This window comes from Alosa sapidissima, chromosome 1 (assembly GCF_018492685.1).
Source record: "Alosa sapidissima isolate fAloSap1 chromosome 1, fAloSap1.pri, whole genome shotgun sequence".
Classification (NCBI taxonomy): domain Eukaryota; kingdom Metazoa; phylum Chordata; class Actinopteri; order Clupeiformes; family Clupeidae; genus Alosa; species Alosa sapidissima.
Window position 1 is genome coordinate 42,109,184 of NC_055957.1, and position 19,194 is coordinate 42,128,377.

A 19,194-nucleotide genomic window follows, 5' to 3' on the forward strand; every position below is an offset into this window, starting at 1 on the left:
AAATTTTCACCCCATCCCAAAATTTATCACTTAGTCATCATGGATGTGATCATGGATCACTATTCTCCAAACATGCACAACTCAGCTTAACCTTTATAAGGGCACACCTGGACAATGCATTTAGCTTTCGCTGGATTTTTTTGACCCAGGGACATGGCCTGAGATTGAATGACACCATGTCCATTTCAATTGTGGGGGTGAGAAAATTATTCCTTTGGGATGTTTTTCAACCAGGGGGACCTGGTGACTTTCTCAAAGTAAACGGTATCACTAAAACAAGAGGCTACATTAAGATTAGGAGGAAAAGACCAGGCAGTGTGCCGAGAGACCTGCCCCAATAGTAAATAAGTTAGTACGTAAGTATAGATACTCTTGAGCCCGTGAGGGAAATTTGGTCTCCCAATCCGTGAATTAGTGAAGCACACAGAGCACACAGTGAACACACAGTGAGATGAAGCACACAATGAGCACACAGTGAGGTGAAGCACACACCAACGGCACTTCAGCCGTGGATGTGGGCATGGGAGAGCAGTGCTCAACCACTTTCCGCGCCCACATTTTTTCTACTGGTCGGGGATCGAACCGGCAAGCCCGAAGCTTGTCAAATTAAAAGATAGCTAGGCTATAATAAAAAAGTTGCATTGTTTGCATGATAAAATGTAATCAGGTAATCCCCAACAATGTAACTGTAATCTGATTACACAATTTTTTTATTGTAATCTGGCCTGATTATAGTTACTTGATTGTTGTAATCTGATTACGTAATCAAGATTACATGTAATCCGTTACTACCCAACCCTGGCTGCTTGTTATAGAGTCTGTAAATATTACTTTGAAACTGAAGTGAAAACAACATCCAACCCCAGGACATGAGACCTGCTGAGGGACAGGATATGACCGTGGTCCCCAAACTTTTTCTTCTGAGGGCCAGCTCACTATGCCTGGCTCCAAGAGAGGGCCAGAGACTCGGAGTAGTTCTATATCAGTAACCATAAATAGCTTAGTGCTGTGAACAACAGCAGTCTACCTTAGTTAAATATTCTATTACATTTAATCATAGGCTATTGCAATTTAATACCATTGTTAGCTGTGTTTATATTGCCATCATGCCATATCAGTGTAAAATTAAATAATACTAATAAAAAAAACGTTTGCATTCCCAAAAGTATTAGCAGGGAGTCCCAAAAGTATATTTTATTAAAAATATGTGAACTCTGAATTCTGTGTCTTTGCATACACAGCTCAAGTTGTGACTATCCTACAAATAATTTAAAGTTCTCAAACTATGAGAATTTTATGAAGTGCTGAAGTGGTCTGAAATGACCACCATTCTAACTTTCAGTCACCTGATGAGAACTTTGTGAACTCTTTGTATGAACATTTGAACGAGTGAATAAAAAATAGAAATAATTATCCCAGAAAGTCCCAGAAATATGACTTGAATAGAAGTTAGTTAGTTATTAACAATTAATTGATAAACTTTTAAAATACTTTGAGCACTGATGCAGTCAGTCAGGCCTCTCACATTGTTTGCAGGTACTGTAGCCTACATTTCATTCCGTTTTCGATGGCAAACGCAAAACAGCACCAAAACAACCACCGGTGGACAAAAAGAGTATTACATGTGTACTGTTTGACTCGCCATAGAGAATAAATGGGGGAAATTGCGGAGGTTTTAGTTTGACGATGTTGTACTCCCGTGCGGGCCGGGTGCTATATACTACGTACATGTCTTGGGGGGCCACTCAAAATGAGGTGGTGGGCCGTATCCGGCCCGCGGGCCGTAGTTTGGGGACCACTGGGATATGACATGAGACAGGATAAAGTCAGGATAAGGAAAGCGCATAAGACCTGCTAGGGACAGGATAAAGTGCAGAAAGTCACGATAAGGGAAGCGACAGCTTTGCAGAAGCAGGACCAAAGACTCCAAAAGCACTCTCTCTCCCATCATGCTCTCTCTCTCTCTCTCTCCATCTCTCTGCCTGCTCCATGTAGTGACCACCACCAACAATAGGCACTGCAATATGAAGGACTGAGCAATCAACACCTTATTTCAACTTCCAGATAAGTCAGAGCTGGCAACTCACGCATTGACCATGATTCATTCGTCTGATTGGCTCCATGCGCTCTCACGCCAATCCAATGCTTGAGGGTTAGGAACTCTGTAAGTGATCACAGCCACAACACTGTACTGCCCCAGAAATTGATGTAGGCACTTCCCACTTTGCATCCCCTCTTAAATTATCCCTTACAGATGTAATGCCTTCCCACTAGTGGCTCTCCAGAGTCTTTTCCTAAGCAGGCCATAGAGATGAGAGATGAGATGAGCAGAGATATCTTGCAGAGATGAGCTTCTCTGCAAGATAAAGGCATTAGTTCACTAAGAACACCAACACCACTGTAAATTTGCCCTAATCCACCCCTACGCCACACTATACACCAGCCATACAGCAGCAGCTTTTATGATATCTCTGAAACACCCAGGGGACTTGTAGGGATGAGTATAGAACTGCAACGGTGCAGGACAGTTAGAGAGCTATTTTTGTGATCTGATGGCATTACAACATGGATTGTGGGATTTAGAAAAATGGTAAAGAATGCTATGTTATGAAAATCATTTATCTTGAGCAGGATCTGGAAAAAGGCTCAACAAGACTCACAAGAGAGAGCGACAGGCTGGGTTGGTCTGCACATCTGTGCCGGTCAGGGGCATTTCACATTATCACCCCAAACTGTTTATCTCTTCTGTTTTGGATTTTGAGCCACAGCATGGAGCTGAATTTGGCCCACTCTCAAACCTTTGTATAATCCATGCTGTTTGGTTGTTCTGGGAAAACGCGCAGAGATTTTGGAAGATAAGGGGAGGTCACAGAGGAATTGTTTTTGGTCAATTCTGAGACCCCAGTGGCACAAATGACGTAATTCACTGATGCTCTCATGCATCAAAACATTCTGTTGCAATATTACGAACATCCTTAGACACAATAATATAGCATGGACATAAAATGTTCCTACTTGCATATATCCAACTCCAAATCCAATTACATTTTCACTTAATCTCCAACCACTGAAGTGCAGGAGGTGCTCGATTGCTAGCCATTCTCCTCTCCTGAGCAAAGCGCTGTGCTTCTACTGCTGTAATAAATGCAGACTACCACTGAGTGGCAGCAAAGTGGTGCAAAACAATTCTATACGTCAATCATTTTTCATTTCATGTTTTGAATTTAGATCATGACCAAATGCTCCAGAATAAGTGAGACAAGTTTAAGGTATTTCTGAAGATGTGAGAGGGAAAGCAACTGCTGTCCTCCCTAATTCTTAACAATAAACATTCCACAAACCTTCAGCCAAGTTATACAGGAACGTCACAGAGTGAGCAGATTTTTAATTTTCTCAACACTGCCTCAGAAATCCCTCTCCAGATGCCATGTTGTCAATTAATCACTGCCCAAGGCCTCTGGGGTCAAACTGTATTTGGTCTTCATTCAAATATGAAGATTTGTCATCCAAATGACACAGCCAAAGCAGTGTTCAGTGAAAGAATGCTGTCTACTCTATAATGTCCAAAAGGCGTTTGTGACATTGTACCTATTGGAATCTTATAACCTATGTTTGATTGTATTACATCGACTTCAGTGGGATACAATGCGTACATTGCAAAATTGTAAAAAAGCAATGCAAAATTGGCTGGTGGCAGTCACAAATGCATAGCACGTTAAATACGGAATCCACAACAGTACAATATGCACTGCCATGTCTTTAACCAAAGAATCAACGCAACAAAAAGCATAATCAATAAAGCAGCCTTCATGAGCATATGCTTGCTTACATCTAACACTTAGACAGCCCAGGGACCATTCTCAGTATAAACAATTGGAGAATGATGACACTAAAGGCATTCAGGATCTTACCAACAAGGTTAATCATAGACTTAGAAAATATGCTCTACATTTTTGGCCTTTTTAGAATATAAATTGAAGACCATCTAGAACAGAAGCACTGAAACATACTGAAAGGTGTGTTTTGTTAGACCTTGTGGTGAAATCCCATGATTTAGGAAGAATACAGAATCATCTCTGGCAGGAATAGGCATGAAGTAATGGGGAAATGAGTAAAAGTTGAAATCAATATTTGAAACACAGTGTGTGAAATACTATTCTGCTTCATGAATAATTTATTAATTCATCACTCAGTTCTGGAGACACTTTTTTCCTGAGAAAGTGGTGTTCAGGCGAGTTTCTGATTTCCTCAGAACAAACCCACAAGACCCCAAGCAGTCTGGATTCAACAGCTGTTCTTCTACCGAAACGGCTCTTTCATCTGTGGCTGAAGCATTGAGGCCAAAATCATTTGGCCTCTGCTCAGTCATAGGTTTTGATTTTTCTTGACTTATCTGCTTGACTTATCTTGAGACGGTGAACCATGACATTCTCCTCTCTACATCATCTGAGCTGGGACTTTTTGGGGAAGCCCTTAAAGGATTTGCATCCTACTATTATGCTTAGAAAGGATCAGAGACACACAGAATACATTATACTGTTCACTCACACTACGACGCATGCGCACACACCTAAAATTACGCCACTGTTTCCATAACAACCAACACTGCTAGGCTCAAACTTCATAATAGTAGTTACCTTACTTCTATTTCTAACAGTATGTTAATAAGTTGGTTTTATTTATTATGTGTAGGCCTACACAACACGTACCTCAAAGGACATTCATTCAGCGAGTCTTGGCAATGACAGGTATCAAAGTCTCATGACCTCACCACAGGTGTGCCTCAGAGATCAGTAAGGCTTGTTCTTTTCTCTATTAACACCACTTCTTTGGTTGAGATCATTCGCTCCCACATGTTTGCTTATGACTGCCATGCAGCTGCCATGCAGCTACCATGAAGCTTCACCTTCCACCTTATCTCTGAACTTTTTTGTGTTTTCACCTAATACAGCTATTCCCCAAGTTCCCAACAGATTAACATCCAACTTGGCTCATCTTCACTGATCCCAACTAAATTGGCACGTAACTTGTGTGTCACAATTAATGACCGACTGACAAAATTTCTCTGAACTAGCCTCAATCACAAGTCATGTTGGTTTATCTCTCCCAATACCTTATTGTTGCAAAACATATCAATGGAACTGGTTACAGATATTTCAAAACTTCAGAATCTCCCAGTAAGCAGCAATGGGGGCCATTATCTGCAAGTGGAAGGAATTGTCATGAATCGTCCAGGACCTTCCAGATCCTGAGCCGGGTTTTCCTGTACCTACCTGGCTGGCGCCACTTTTAAGGTGCTCCATTCCCAGGTGGTCAACTCCATGCCATGTTTTGCTGCTAACCTACTGCATCTCCTGTCTCCCTGGTCTGCTGCTCAGCACACCTGTGTCTGATTACTTAATCAGGCACAGTATTTAGGCTGGGCTCTTGGAATCCTTCAGTGCGGAGTTATCTTGCTATGTCATCTGGATGTTACTGCTGCTCTGCTGCTCTGCTGCTCTGCTGCTCTGCTGCTCTGCTGCTCTGCTGCTCTGCTGCTCTGCTGCTCTGCTGCTCTGCTGCTCTGCTGCTCTGCTGCTCTGCTGCTCTGCTGCTCTGCTGCTCTGGAATTACGTTTTGACCTTTTTGGACTGAACTTGGTTACTGAACTTTGGACTGATCTCTGACCATGATTTTGGATTGTTTGCCCTGGACCGTGTGTGTTGTGCTCACTCTTGGACTTTCAATTGTGCTCTGCCATTGCCTGCTGTTTACTTGAAGCAGTTCTTGTTTTCCACTGAACATTAAACACAGTTTAACCGTTACCATTTTTGCTTCTGTCCTACTTCGGGGTCCAACCAGTACCTCTGGCCTACTGGCCGTAACAGGAATATCACTCCATCATCATAACCGGCCATGCACAGGAGCTCCTCGCAAGATTTCTGACCAGGGAGTCAGAAGGATAGTCAGAAGAGTAGCCTAGAGCCAAGGAAAATCATAGGGACTTTACTCTACCACCATGGCCTCTATGCACGCTCACCCTGGACAATTACTGAAGAAAAACATGTTGAAGCTAGTTTAAAGTTTGCTACACAACATTTGGACAAGTCTATGAAATATTGAGAGAATGTAGTCTGGTCAGACAAGGGCAAAATTGAACTTTTTGCCTGTAATATACACACCATGTATGGAAGAGATGGCACTGCACATCACCCTAAAAATAGTATACCAACAGTGTTTGGAGGTGGAGGTTTTTCATTTCTGGCAGACTTCATATGATTCAAGGAACAATGAATGGAGACATTTTTTTCAGGGAAATCTTGCCATCCATCAGGAAGATGAGGATGAGACATGGGTAGACTTTCCAGCAGGACACCAGTCCAAAGCATGCAGAAAAGGAAACTCTCAATTGGTTTCAGTGAAAGAAAATCAAGGCCCTGACTTGAAAATCAAGGCCCTGATCCAATTAGTGGAAGGAACTAAAGTATAAGTATAGTATATATACTCTTTCGATCCCGTGAGGGGCATTTGGTCTCTGCATTTATCGTGTGTATCGCATAATCTGTGAATTTGTGAAACACACTCAGCACACAGTGTACACACAGTGAGGTGAAGCACACACTAATCCCGGCACAGTGAGCTGCCTGCAACAACAGCGGCGCTCGGGGAGCAATGAGGGGTAAGGTGCCTTGCTCAAGGGCACTTCAGCCACTTCCCACTGGTCGGGGTTCCAACCGGCAACCCTCCAGTTCCAAGTCCGAAGCGTTAACAAGTAGGCCACGGCTGCCCACAAAAAATATCAAGATTCACAAGTGAGATTCACAAGATTCACAAGCGGGCCCCCTGAAATCTTCAAGATTTTAAGACTATCTGTTCAGAAGACCAAAATTGGACCAAAATTACACCTGAATACTGTGACTCATTAGTTTCTTCAAACAGGAAATGTTTTGAAGCTGTCATTACAAACAAAGGCTTTTCCACAAAGTATTTAAGACATTTCAGTAGGCTCATTACCCGTGTGTGTGTGTTTGGGGGGGGGGGGGGGGATGAAATCACTATTTGATATATGATACTGTCCAAGAGTTTGAAGGTGAAAAAAATTATCAAGAGGCTACAATTGGTGTGTATGTGCGAACGTGCATGTCTGAGAAAGTGATCTATTGCTCCACACGTGTACAGCGTGCGTGTGTCACAAGGAAGTCTGTCAAAAATAGCCCACAAATGTGAACGCTTGTCCTGGCAGTTGTTTGCAAGGGGATAATGGTACTCAGAGAAAGGGACAAAATGTAGAGCATGGCTTTATACCATTTCATTTTACATTTGTTTGTTTCGTTTCCCCTATTTACCTCCCACTAATGCTATTTGTGCCTTTGTGCGCCTGCATGAACAGGACTTTGGATCACATGAGAGATTTGTCCATGGCTGGATTAGAGCTAACGGAGAGACACAGAGAATGGGAAGAGTGCATTGATGAAGTGAAAAAAAAGACTTGTCCTACACTCATCTCACTCATTTGTCTCAGAGCGAGGCAGAGGGCGCATGGTTATGCACGGTCCATTGCCCAGCCACAACAGCTCCCTTTGTGCTGTTACAGGAAGCATAATATGCCTGTATATATAGTATAGTATATAATAAATATATTATATGCCTGTTTACTTAAATTCAAAGTAAGGCTGATGTGGAAACTGTGGTTTAGACTATGGTTTTATCTGACCCATGTTGTCTACAGGGGACTACCAGCTGTGCATTATTGATTCACAGACCTTTGTGACTTTTGAAACTTTCACTGAAGCAAAGTTTTCAGACACTTTTAATAATTAATTGCAAAAAGTGCATTTACTGTACAATGTTTCTACGTGAAAACAGAGCTACACATGCCTGCAATGGTTGTTTCACAGTCATGTCATGTGCTTTCTCCGGGTGAATCAGTTTCTAACGGGATCATCTTATCCTGTGGGTTGTTAATCTGGCCCAGATTATCCCTCCTCCACTTTCCAATCAAACTTTCTTTTCTCATCCTTCACTTGCTCCATTATCTCTGCACTTTTCTTCTCCTGGCTCCCTTGTTTGTTTTCAACTCCATCTGCTGCCCAAAAGATATGGTGCATTGTGATTGGTTGACAACATCTGAGTTGTAATGGCCTCTCGTCCAATGACATGTGGACTGAATTCAAAGATACAAAGTGTGAAATCTGATTCTTTACATTTAGACAGCTCTTCTATCTCTGTGTAGAGAGCTTTTTTGTATACAATTTTGCTTTTTGTTTAGGGCAATAAACAAAAAGCACGCAAAACTGTCACTTCCATAACGCCAACTAAATATAATGGCATTGTGTTGGCGTTATGGATGAGGCAATTAAAATACAGAAAGTACATATTAGAAAACACAAAAAATAGATCTCAAATATGAAGGTCTCTACTATAGCAATGACAATGAAACATATTTTGTTGTGAAATATTGATACTAAAATTATGTTTGATTGAGATAAAATACACAGACCAGCATGTAAAGGTGTCAAATCCTTTGTTTCAGTGGAATAGAAACAAATCTATGCAATCCTGCCAGAAACCAGATGCATAAAGAGGAAGATGAAATCATGAACACTCAGCCATCTGCTGCAATTCTCTCTCTCTCTCTCTCTCTCTCTCTCATTCATTCATATCCTGATCCTGGTGCCTTTTAAAAAACAGTAATTACTCAGCTGGCTACAAAAGACTTATCCATGTCAAAGATCACAGTATTTTTGGAATGTGCAAAATCATCAGTGTGCTTTGTACGTGATGGTAGGCTATGTCATACTTGAACAACAATTATTTCAACAGGAGGATAATGATATGAAAAATCATGAGAAAAATGATTCCCTTCAGGGTACATTATATTCTGAACACATTCCCCAAAAGCTTAATCTGATAATTATGCCTGTAAGTGTGTTTGTATGTGTCAGTGTGTGTGTGTGTGTGTGTGGGTTGGGTGGTCTGGCTGTGGCAGGTTGATGGTGCTGGTGAGTATGATTGTGGCTTGGGTGTGGACACTGTTACTACAGACAGACAGACAATTTTGAAAGAAGGAGGATGTTGTCTACCCTTAGAACAACCAGACATTACACTGGGTAATCATGATGATGAAAGCAATTACATAATATTGGAGGAGTAAGCCTTTAATTACAGTCTCTAGAACAATCACGGACCAGCTGTTGGATGTTAGAGGGTTTGACTCTCTAACACTGGCACCTACAAATGTGATCACTATTGCCTTCAAATATACTGTATGTTGGTACATGATGTAAATGATGTACATTAGCCAACACCCAGACCCAGGTGTCTGTTTCACACACGCCTCACTTTTTGTGTATCTCAATGAACCCTTTTCCACTCCCCCCTTATAGCCTCATGGCTTAACATACAAATGTCAAAGCAAATTAAAACTGCCAAAACAACTGGAAGCAAAGCAATTCAGAGAGTTGGACGTTTTTTTCTTCTAAAAATATAATTCTGCTAAATCATAGTACAATTTGTGGGATTTGTTTGATACCCTCTAAAACACTTTAGTAGTCACTTTGGTTCTCCCATACACAGAGAGGCAGATTCTACACATCTGCCTACTCTGCTCATATTTCCCTAAGCAATTAAGCATCCTCTCAGATGTTTATGCATATTATGTAATACGTGATATCCAGAGGTTAGAAACTATCGTCTATGACTGACATCTCGGCATCCTCATGCTCTTTGATAAGTCTGGGACTTCCTCTCTTCACAAGAACACGTTTCACCAAGGCTGACCAAATAAGGTGCTGGCAGAAGGCTGTGAATATTTCTCAGACTCTGTACTACCATTCCTTCTGCACAACACAGTTATAGCTATAGCTGATAAGCAAGCGACAAACCAGTCAAGTACAGAAATGAATGCAGTGCTAGCATTTGCTAACTAAACAATCACACAATGAAAGGCAAAGTAAGAGATCAGGTACACAATTCCCCCTTAGATTAAATGATATTGATGCAATATGAGTTATACAAATATTCACAGTGACCAAGGCACGTGCAAGGCTTCAAAGATGTAAGTTTTGTTAACAAGGATTAAAGCTCACAACTGAATATCCTAGTATTTCCAATCTTCCATAGCAGCTGCATTCAGCCGACTGCTGATTCAGTGGAATCCTGGAGGAGCTTGCTGAGGTCCAGGAATATAATGAAAGTTCTACACTCTCTGGAACCTTTGTTCTATGTGGTTCATACCCATATCCATTTCACCTGTTTGCACTGTATGGGGGAGCAGCACTAGGAGACTCCATTCACTGGGCTGGCTCTCAACCAGTCCTTGTAACCAGGCCCAGACCAGGAGGCACTTACCTGCCCAAACACTGAGGCCACGATGGGCCGGAGTCGGCGACGCTCCCTCTCCCTCTCCCGATGCTGGGGCTCCTCTTCCTCAGCAGGGGACGACAGGCTCAGGGTCTTCAGGGGTTTCGAGGGCCGCTTGAAGCTGCCACCAGAGGAGGTGCTCCACCTCCTCAACTTCTCAATCTTCTTCTTGATTGAGCCCTAAAACAGGAGGAGATAGAGGACAGAGGGAGATAGAGAGAGAAAGAGTCGAGAGGATGACAGGAAAGAGTAAAAGTTTGAAACACTGCAGAGAGTGATGAGGATTCGCCATGTAAAAATTTAAAATGTCAAATACAACTTTAAAAAGTCCTTATAATGCATAATATACACAACATAAGGTTGATGACTTAAATACCTTATACATCAGTTTGCCTATATGATGTATATACACAGCCGTGATGCTGTTAGGATTTTGCACAACCAGTGGACCTTCTGAAACAATAGCTGTTAATTAATACTGCACTGCACTGCAATACTGCACTCTGGCCTTCAGCCTTCCTCATCATTTATATGTGTTTTTGCTATTAGTGAGAGGAAAAGCTAACAATACTGTACTGCACACATAGAGTGTGCAGGGCGCTTTATACGCTACCTAAAAGTTTGGGTTCTGAGTCGCATCAACCCATATGGACTGTTGCCGTGCAACCCGTTACACATACAATAGTTCTCTTTCTGTATTGTGCTGAATGGCATCACAAATAGATCAATAATACATGAGATCTAATGGATGGAAATAGACTTGTTAAACAGTCCAACCTCCTACCAAACCAGAAGCGCACACATGTGCAGTTGATCGTCTACCTTTTTGGTGAGCCCCGTCTCTGGCACCTCCATCGTGGTCATGCTGGTGGCCTCCATGCCGATCCCGTCTGCATTGATCATCCACAGGTCAGTGTTCCTTCCTCTCTGTCTGTGTCAGCTGTACTCTATCTAGCCCTGGCAGAGGCACCGCTAAGCCTTAGCATCTCCAGCTTCCCATGAAGCCACTCCTCCTTCTCTCTCTCTCTCTCTCTCTCTCTCCATCCCCAGCTCTTTCCATTCATGACCCCACATTCATTCACTAATACAATTTTTTTCCAATATGGGATTTTGTTTTTATATTGTTATTAGATGTAACCTGTCAGGGTTGTCAGCATAGACTCTAATAGATAGCATTCCCCTCCATCCCCTCTGTCCATCTCTATTCATTTTTCTATGCACTTTTGAGGTCCAGTGGATTTAAGGAGGGGTACAAAACCATTTCCCCCCTAATCTGACTTTGGCGTGATTCTGTCAGACCTATGAAAAGATGTGTTTGTACTCAGACAACAACAGTTTCTGTCTCCCGGCTCACACAGTGTATTTCCCCTTAATCCCTCATTCTCTCCCCCTCTCATTAATCTCTTTCCCACTCACTCATTCTCTACTGATTCACACTGATCCTCTTAGACTTTCAAATTTCAAACAGTTGTTTGGCTAGCCTGCGCAATATGTGTGCTGATCACTGACCCTCGCACACCCATCCAAACCTGTACCTCATGTCCACATGAACAGAACAGGGTCAGCGGTTTCAAAAATCTTTCAGGTGTTTTCTGCCCAATCATTCTCCATGTGCACCACCATAAGGCGTGGGGACACTTTCACCAGGGCACACACCAACGTAGCTGGTTTAGACTTTCCCTTTGACAGGACCTTCCTTTAGTAATGAATTACATGACAAGGTAACATTGTGGTACCAGGTCAGATTTCAAGGACGCAGAGCCCAGGGGGCTTAAAGCCACAGCTGACTGTGCTCAACATGCACAGTGATGAAACATCGCTGATGTTGATTTAGACAAGAGTACAAGGCTTTGATTTCAGAATGAAGGTTAGTGCAAGGGAAGGAGATTGAAAGCCTTTTTTATCTTTTGAAGCTGAAAGAGGGAGTTATATTCTCTACAGGTTTAGCATTTTGGCAATATGATGGGAAACGATCGATGACCATGGATTTTTTTTCTATGTGCATGCCAGGTGATTTTTTTTTTATAGAGACATTTACTGGATTGTGAACCTTGTATTTCAATGATTGCAAATGATGTAATGAAATAAAGAATTTTCCAAAGTTTCCCATATATGTTTCACTGGAGACCTGTCTGTATACTGTATGTCACTGTTTTACAATTATTTTCCTAGTTACACGGATGCTTGTGGATGCCTTACTGAGCCAGGCTCTTCACTGGTGATTATCAGCCTTTTTAAAGCAAAGCTTAATGATGGTGACGCAGATAGTATGTTCTGAGTCCTCAAGAGCAGAGGGCAGACAGTATGTTCTCATGAGATGGAGTGTATGGATACATATGACCTTCTGCTTAAAAAGTTATGTAATTCCACATGCACACTAATACGCACACATGCACACACACACACGCACGTACGCGTGTTTGGTTGGAGAGAAGTTGTATAAAAAAAATGATTTAATTTTTATCAAACCTAAATTACATCACATTAGCTTCCCTTGTGACATTTCAAATTAGTAGAGTTTTCCTCTGTTTGTCTTCTTCATTGATGCAGTAAGGAAAGACACATACAGAGAAAAATGTGTTTTTCAAAGGTGAAAAAGTCAAGTTTATTTAACATGGATCAGTTCAATTAAAATTAAAAGTGTTAGCCAGCAGTAGTATGATGCACAATCTCTCTCTAATGCCTTGCTCAAACATGTGCTCCACAAGTAAAGCCCTGCATTAACCCGTCTATGTGCTCATAGCCCATTTACTGGTCTCTCCATCAATGCCATCAATGTGTCACTCTCATTGGACAGTCACTCCAAGTCTCTCAGTCACACACACACACACACACACACACACACACACACACACACACACACACATTCAACACCTCCCTCTGCTTTTTCTTCAGAAGAGAAAGACAGAGTCTGTTATCTATTTTGAAATATTCTCAAATATATAAAATGATAGCTACATGCAGTACACCAAAGCACTATGCTTCCCCCAAAATGTTCACCTCAACTCTCACTTCTCACCTCTATGCTTGTTGCTTGTTATATTATTTCACAAATCTTTACAACACACTTTACGATGTTCAGAAGAAAGTGTCATTTGACTTGCAGGAATTTAACAAAGAGTGTTTCCTTGAAGACCATATGAAATACCACATGTGTCTTTGTGTTTGTGCTTGTGTGTGCGGGTGTGGGTGTGCTTGTAGGCGATATATGTGTGTGTGTGTGTGTGTGTGTGTGTGTGTTTGTGTGTGTGTGTGCTCGTGTGTGTGCACCCGGCAGTCACGCTGCAGCGCTGCCTTCGAGGAGTACAGCACAAAGTTGTGTGTGTGTGTGTGTGTGAGAGAGAGTGTGTTGGGGGTGTGGACTTGGGCAGGAGAGACAGGGTGGATAATCTAGACAACATCAGAGAAAAAAAATATGGGCCCATGTGGGTCTGCAAGGGATTAGGGGTTTTGACCCTGGATCTTTACACTGGAAAATTACAACCTCAGTGGTAATCCCGGGACTATGAGTGGAATTGTGACAGAATGTGAGTCTGTGAAGAGAAAGCAAATGAAATGAAATGATAAATGGAAACATGTCCACTGTCTTGCAATCAGAGAGAGAGAGAGAGAATGTGAGAGAGAGGGTGTGAGAGAAATAGAGGTAATTACATAGAAAATATTGGGATGGAGGGACAAAGGGACAAGATGAAATTGCAAATATGTTTCTGTTCCAAAAACTCTAAAAACATGAAATGGTCAAATAGAGCCAACAAAGTAGGCTATGTCGGTCCTGACACATTAATACTTACAATTCCCATACTATTTAACTGTACAGTTGACAAAAGTCTTTAAGACCTTATCTCTTTTCTTTTTTGATCTACATTATAATGTCCGCTGTCTCCTGAAAAGGGACCTTTCGAAGGTTGTCTGTGCAGATGTCTTCTGTAGGGCACTTTTCGAAGATGCACCCATTGACTGAGTTCTGAGGGGAGAGGGTGTGCCTGGACAGGCCGGGGGTGTTGGGTGAGGTGGGTGAATTGGGCAAGCCGGAGCTGCTCTCTCCTGCCCTGGTTGCCCTCCTCCTGACCAGACCCCCCGCCATGGACACGGCCCCCCCCTCCTCCACCAGGCCCTCCAGCAGCGCCGACAGGCTCTGGCGGATGCGCGTGCAGAAGTGAGGGCAGCTGAAGGCGTACAGTATGGGGTTGAGCACCGGGTTGAGGAAGGCGCAGGTGGTGGCCAGGGGCAGAGCCCGCTCCACCAGCTGCGCAAAGCGATCGGGCTCGTACTGCGCCGCCACCTCCAGCAGGCACAAGGCGTGGTAGGGCGCCCAGCACAGGATGAAGGCAGCGATGACCGACGCCACCATCTTGGTGAAACCGCGCGAGAGCCGCCCGGAGGTGGCCGCCACGCCGGAGCCCAGCTTGAGCGCGACGAGGGCGGCGGAGCCGCCGCTGTCCGCCAGCCCCATGCAGCTCTTCTTCCGCAGCCGGCGGCGGTTGCGCGCCTGCAGGCTGAGGCCGAAGTACATGTAGCTGCTGGCGATGATCACGAGTGGCACCACGAAGGCCAGCAGCGCCTTGGAGATGGCCGTGGCCGCCTGCCGCACCCGGCAGTCCTGCTTCAGCGCCGCCTTCGAGGAGTACAGCGCAAAGTTGTGGTAGCACAGCTGCCGGCCGTCCACATGGGGCGTGACAGAGCGGAACATGAAGTAGGGGAAGGCGTTGACGGCCGCCCACAGCCAGCCCACGGCGCACACCTTCCAGGCGGCCGCCACCGAGCGGTGGTTCTGGCTCCACACGGGACGGGTCACCAGTAGGCAGCGATCCAGTGAGATGGCCGCCAGCAGGTAGGCCGAGACGTACATGTTGAGGAAGAAGACGGACGCCTGGGCCGAGCAGAGCGGCGCGCCCAGCTCCCAGCTGTGGCCGGCGTGCAGGTAGTGCGTGAAGAGTGGCAGCGTGAGCGTGGCCAGGAAGTCGGACAGCGCCAGGTTCAGCATCCAGACGGCCGCCACCGTCTTGCGCCGCAGCCGGACGCCCAGCACCCACAGCACCAGGGCATTCTCTATGATGCCCAGGCAGGAGACCAGGCCGTGGATGCACACCACTGCCGTCGTGTCCCCCGTGCTGTTGACCGAGTGCAAACGCATTTTCTGCAGCAGCGGGCAGTAGAGCTCAGTGGACGAGAGTGAAGGGAACGAGGAGTTGGAGATGGAGAAAGAAGGATCCATGGCGCTGGGGGGAAAGAGAGAGACAATGCATGTGTGTGTGAAAGAGAGAGAGAGAGTTACTTTCACATCATAAGCCTTTAGCAGACATGTTAATACACAGGAAAACAGGAAACCAGACTACAAAGTTAAAGCTAATCAAGTTAACTCACTGTGAGTCCAAGTTCTTCCCATGCAACAGCATTGGGTTGAGCCTTATTACATTTGGAGTGATATTTGGGGTGAGGATGCTCTGTCTGCACGCTGTCTAACTCTAATGGCACTCTCTCTCTCTCTCACACACATGTGCTGCACCATTTCTCCTCAGACACTGCAGCTGCTGTATCTTTCTCTTCAACAACAAGGTATGTTGTAACCATATGATGCAAGATAAGTGTGTGTATGTGTGTGTGTTAATATGTACCAGGAAGATAGCCAGGATATGAGCATGATAGTGCCAGTGATGTGTATTGATATTGGCAAAACATCCAGGATCGTATATCACTGGCTGACATTATCCACTGACTTCCACTGACGAGAAGAGATGACTTAAGGAAAGGTGGGGTCAGTTTGTGTAATGTGATGTGTGTGAATAGTGGTGGTGTTGTGGAGGAGCAGGAAATAAATGGTCTTCTTATCTAAAAAGAAAAACAAATATCTAAACAATGCCTCTCTTAATGCTGATGGAGGCATTTCTGACGGTATGTCCACATATGCCTTTTGTCTGTGCAGTGATCATTAGACATGAATGACACTTGTTGATAACAATTGTCTGAAATTCAAGTGCTTCATGGTTAAACTCTACGGTCAATAGAGAGAAATCCCATAGATTCACGTGGGAAATAGAAAAAGAGAATGAGAACAGACATGATGGACATGGGCACGATGCTGTCTGTTAGGTTTGTGTGTAGGTCTAACTCGCATGTATGTGTGAGTTGGAAGAGTAAAAGAGACTAAGGTGATGTGATGTAATGGCTTTCTGAGAGAGAGAGAGAGAGAGAGAGAGAGAGAGAAAAAAAAATCCCTGATCAGATACCAGTGGTATGGTATCAATGGAAAAAAACAAAGGCAGAAACCATTTAAAAACCACAATAATCAAGAAGCTTTTTGTTTCATGGTACTGCACCACCTATGACATTGTACTTGCCTGGGGCTACAGGCCATTCCTCACACCCAGGCTGACATAACGCAGACACCTGAGCAGCATGCCGTGAACATTAGCTACTACTTTAGTTCAAACCGCTTTGAGGAGTGTTACACTATGCCACAAGTACTATGTTGTCAAAGTTATTCAGTGCCTCTTTTCCAGAGCAGTGGGTGCTTTTCTGTCCCTTAGGGAGATAACACTGAGGTAGTGCATAAAATATCTCTCTTTTCCTTCCCCAAAAGCCCATCATGACTGCGTGACGACAGCATGTCAAAGCCTGTCTCCATCAGCCAACTGCATTCCGCGGTACGGCATGCTTAGGCTGTTTTGAAAGGGTGTGTTTTTTTAAGAAGATTTACAAAAACAGTCATGCTCTGTATGCTCTCATGGTTCATCTAGATAAGTGTTATTTGTATGCCACATCTAAAAATATGGGCACATGTACGATTGGATAACTAGCGCATAAAGAACATGTTCCATCTTACTCAGTGGCAGCTTCTAGTTTAGAATTTACCTTGAAGCCCTGGCTGACTATGTTATCTGTTCCAGAGCTGTAGAATAAGCCCCACAGAAATACAACACAAAACTTTGTTTGTTTGACTGAGGTAGTGTGTCAGACCCAGCTGACAGAGAGGAGAACTGACTTTGCCGGCTCAAACTGATAAATTAAATCCAGAATACTGATGAGAGTTTATACATACTTCTTTAGTAAACTGATAATTACCAATTGACAAGAGAGAATAGATATTTGTGTGTGAATCACTCTGATCGCATCCATTTGGAATGGTTATCAGTGTTAGATTAACTTTGTTTTAAGTTATTTCTATTTATCAAACTTCTGAAACATCCATGTGAGAGGACTGAAGAGACCACTAGAGAGATCACTAGAGGACTGGCGAAGTGTGAAATTAAATGAATCTGTTGGTTAGTCTCGTCTGCAGACCCCATCATCCAAATGTACATGTGCGTGTTGTCAGAAGTGAAACTCTCTAATCTAATCACACCCAAATCAAAAACATTTCCCCTCAAACAAACCACATGCACACAGCCATGCATATACACAAGACATACACATGAACATACACATGTACACACACACACACACACACACACACACACACACACACACACACACACACACACACAAACACACAGATACACAGATACACACACACACACACCCTCACAAACACATACAAACACACTCACACACATACTCTCTCACACACACACACACACACATCACACAAATATGTCTCATTTTGTTACCTCTTAATGAGCAAGCACTGTATTTTTTCAATTGTTTTTGGAGGAGTGACTCTCATTCAGTGTCGTACGATACGATAGGTAATTCTGGTTTCATCCTTGCTCTTGGCATGTTCCCCCAAATACCTAACTGAATATAACAGGTTCTTCAGGTCATCTGTGTCAAGTCTCTTTTCTTTTAAGACATGCAGTTGGAGCAGGCATTTATGTAAAAAGGAATTTCTTAACAGCGTTAAAGTTTGAGCTGCTACTTACCTAGGTGGTCATATCATCTGTGCTGTGATGTCTAATATGAAAGGTAATGGATAAAATGGCTCGGGTCAAATGGCGGCAGTTATGCTTCCTCTCCTTTTTCAAATAGCTTTATTTCGTTCCGCCAAACTTTCTCCCCGTCTCTCCTTCCATCTCTGTTCTCTTCTGTCCTCCTCTTGTATCTCTCTTTCCAAGCCAGTCACTCATCAGACACACCTCACCAATCACCACGGTGATGGAGGTGGAGCGGAGAGTGAGAAAGAGAGGGAAGGAGAGAGAGAGAGAGAGAGAGGGAGGGAGAGAGAGAGGGAGGAAGAGAGAGGGTATAAGTGACTGTGCAAAGAGAAAAGAGGAAGAAGGAACAGGAAGAGCATGTTTATTGGTGTTGCATGTAAATACTGTATGTATAAGACTTCTGTGTGGTTGGGTTGGCTCTATGGGAAAGGGCTTGTGAGAAACAACAGCAGTGCAGAGTACAAAGGTCAGAGGAAACAATGTTCAGTAGAATAAGGAAGGGGACAGAAAGAGTTGGGGGGGTGGGTCTTTTGAAAATGGGAAGAAGACTGACCACACTGCAATATCGGATAGATCACCCATGTGTGCAGATTATCTTACTTTGTTCAAGCCTTAACCCATAGACAGTATGTGCAATAGACTGAAGAAATGCTTAAAGTGACAATCCCTTAATATCCCTTTTTAGAAACATTTAGAAAATCAGTCCCTATCTTATTGTTGCAATGTTATTATTCCTTAAGTAGGCTTACATGGGGTCACTATTGTCTCTCAAGAGGTCACCAGATGTTTCATGGATTTAGATGTATTCCTCTAGAACAGTGGTTCCCAACCCCACCTCTGAACTTATACGTTTGTAATTAATCACTTTATTCTTTGTGTGTGTGTGTGCGGGTAGGAGTTTGTGTTGTGGCTTGTCTTAGACACAGGCAAGGGGGCCTTCAAGGAAACACTCGCTCTAATACTGTCATGGGTTGTGGCATTT

The 19,194-nt window shown here is 43.5% G+C and overlaps 2 protein-coding genes across 3 annotated transcripts in view; both read right to left on the reverse strand.

The window, feature by feature from the left end:
* The window catches only part of cabp2a (calcium binding protein 2a), a 20,090-nt gene extending 8,850 nt beyond the window's left edge, over nt 1-11,240 (reverse strand). The window contains exons 1-2 of the mRNA XM_042101679.1: nt 11,164-11,240; nt 10,330-10,521 (exon numbers count right to left, since the gene is read on the reverse strand). Of these exons, the coding sequence (XP_041957613.1) occupies nt 10,330-10,521; nt 11,164-11,220 (249 nt within the window). The 5' untranslated portion in view covers nt 11,221-11,240. The remainder of the gene's footprint in view (nt 1-10,329; nt 10,522-11,163) is intronic.
* A 1,936-nt stretch (nt 11,241-13,176) lies between these two features.
* LOC121715748 (prostaglandin D2 receptor 2) lies at nt 13,177-18,525 on the reverse strand. 2 transcript variants are annotated; one of them, XM_042101654.1, is made up of 3 exons: nt 18,201-18,525; nt 17,949-18,075; nt 13,177-15,560 (listed from the first exon to the last, which is right to left on the reverse strand). In XM_042101654.1, exons 2-3 carry the CDS (start codon nt 18,002-18,004, stop codon nt 14,201-14,203), a joined length of 1,416 nt encoding a protein of 471 aa, XP_041957588.1. In that variant the 5' UTR covers nt 18,005-18,075; nt 18,201-18,525; the 3' UTR covers nt 13,177-14,200. The 2 variants fall into 2 exon arrangements, with proteins under 2 accessions (XP_041957588.1, XP_041957598.1); XM_042101664.1 differs by lacking the exon at nt 17,949-18,075 and having other exon boundaries at nt 13,178-15,560.
* Nucleotides 18,526-19,194: the final 669 nt, after the last annotated feature.

Bases quoted from the DNA above. Each gene is read 5' to 3' on its own strand.
- LOC121715748 (XM_042101654.1), bottom strand. From the start codon at position 18,004: ATGAGAGTCACTCCTCCAAAAACAATTGAAAAAATACAGTGCTTGCTC. The intron at 15,561-17,948 runs GTAACAAAATGA...CTTTCCCCCCAG, and splicing joins CAGTGCTTGCTCATTAAGAG to CGCCATGGATCCTTCTTTCT.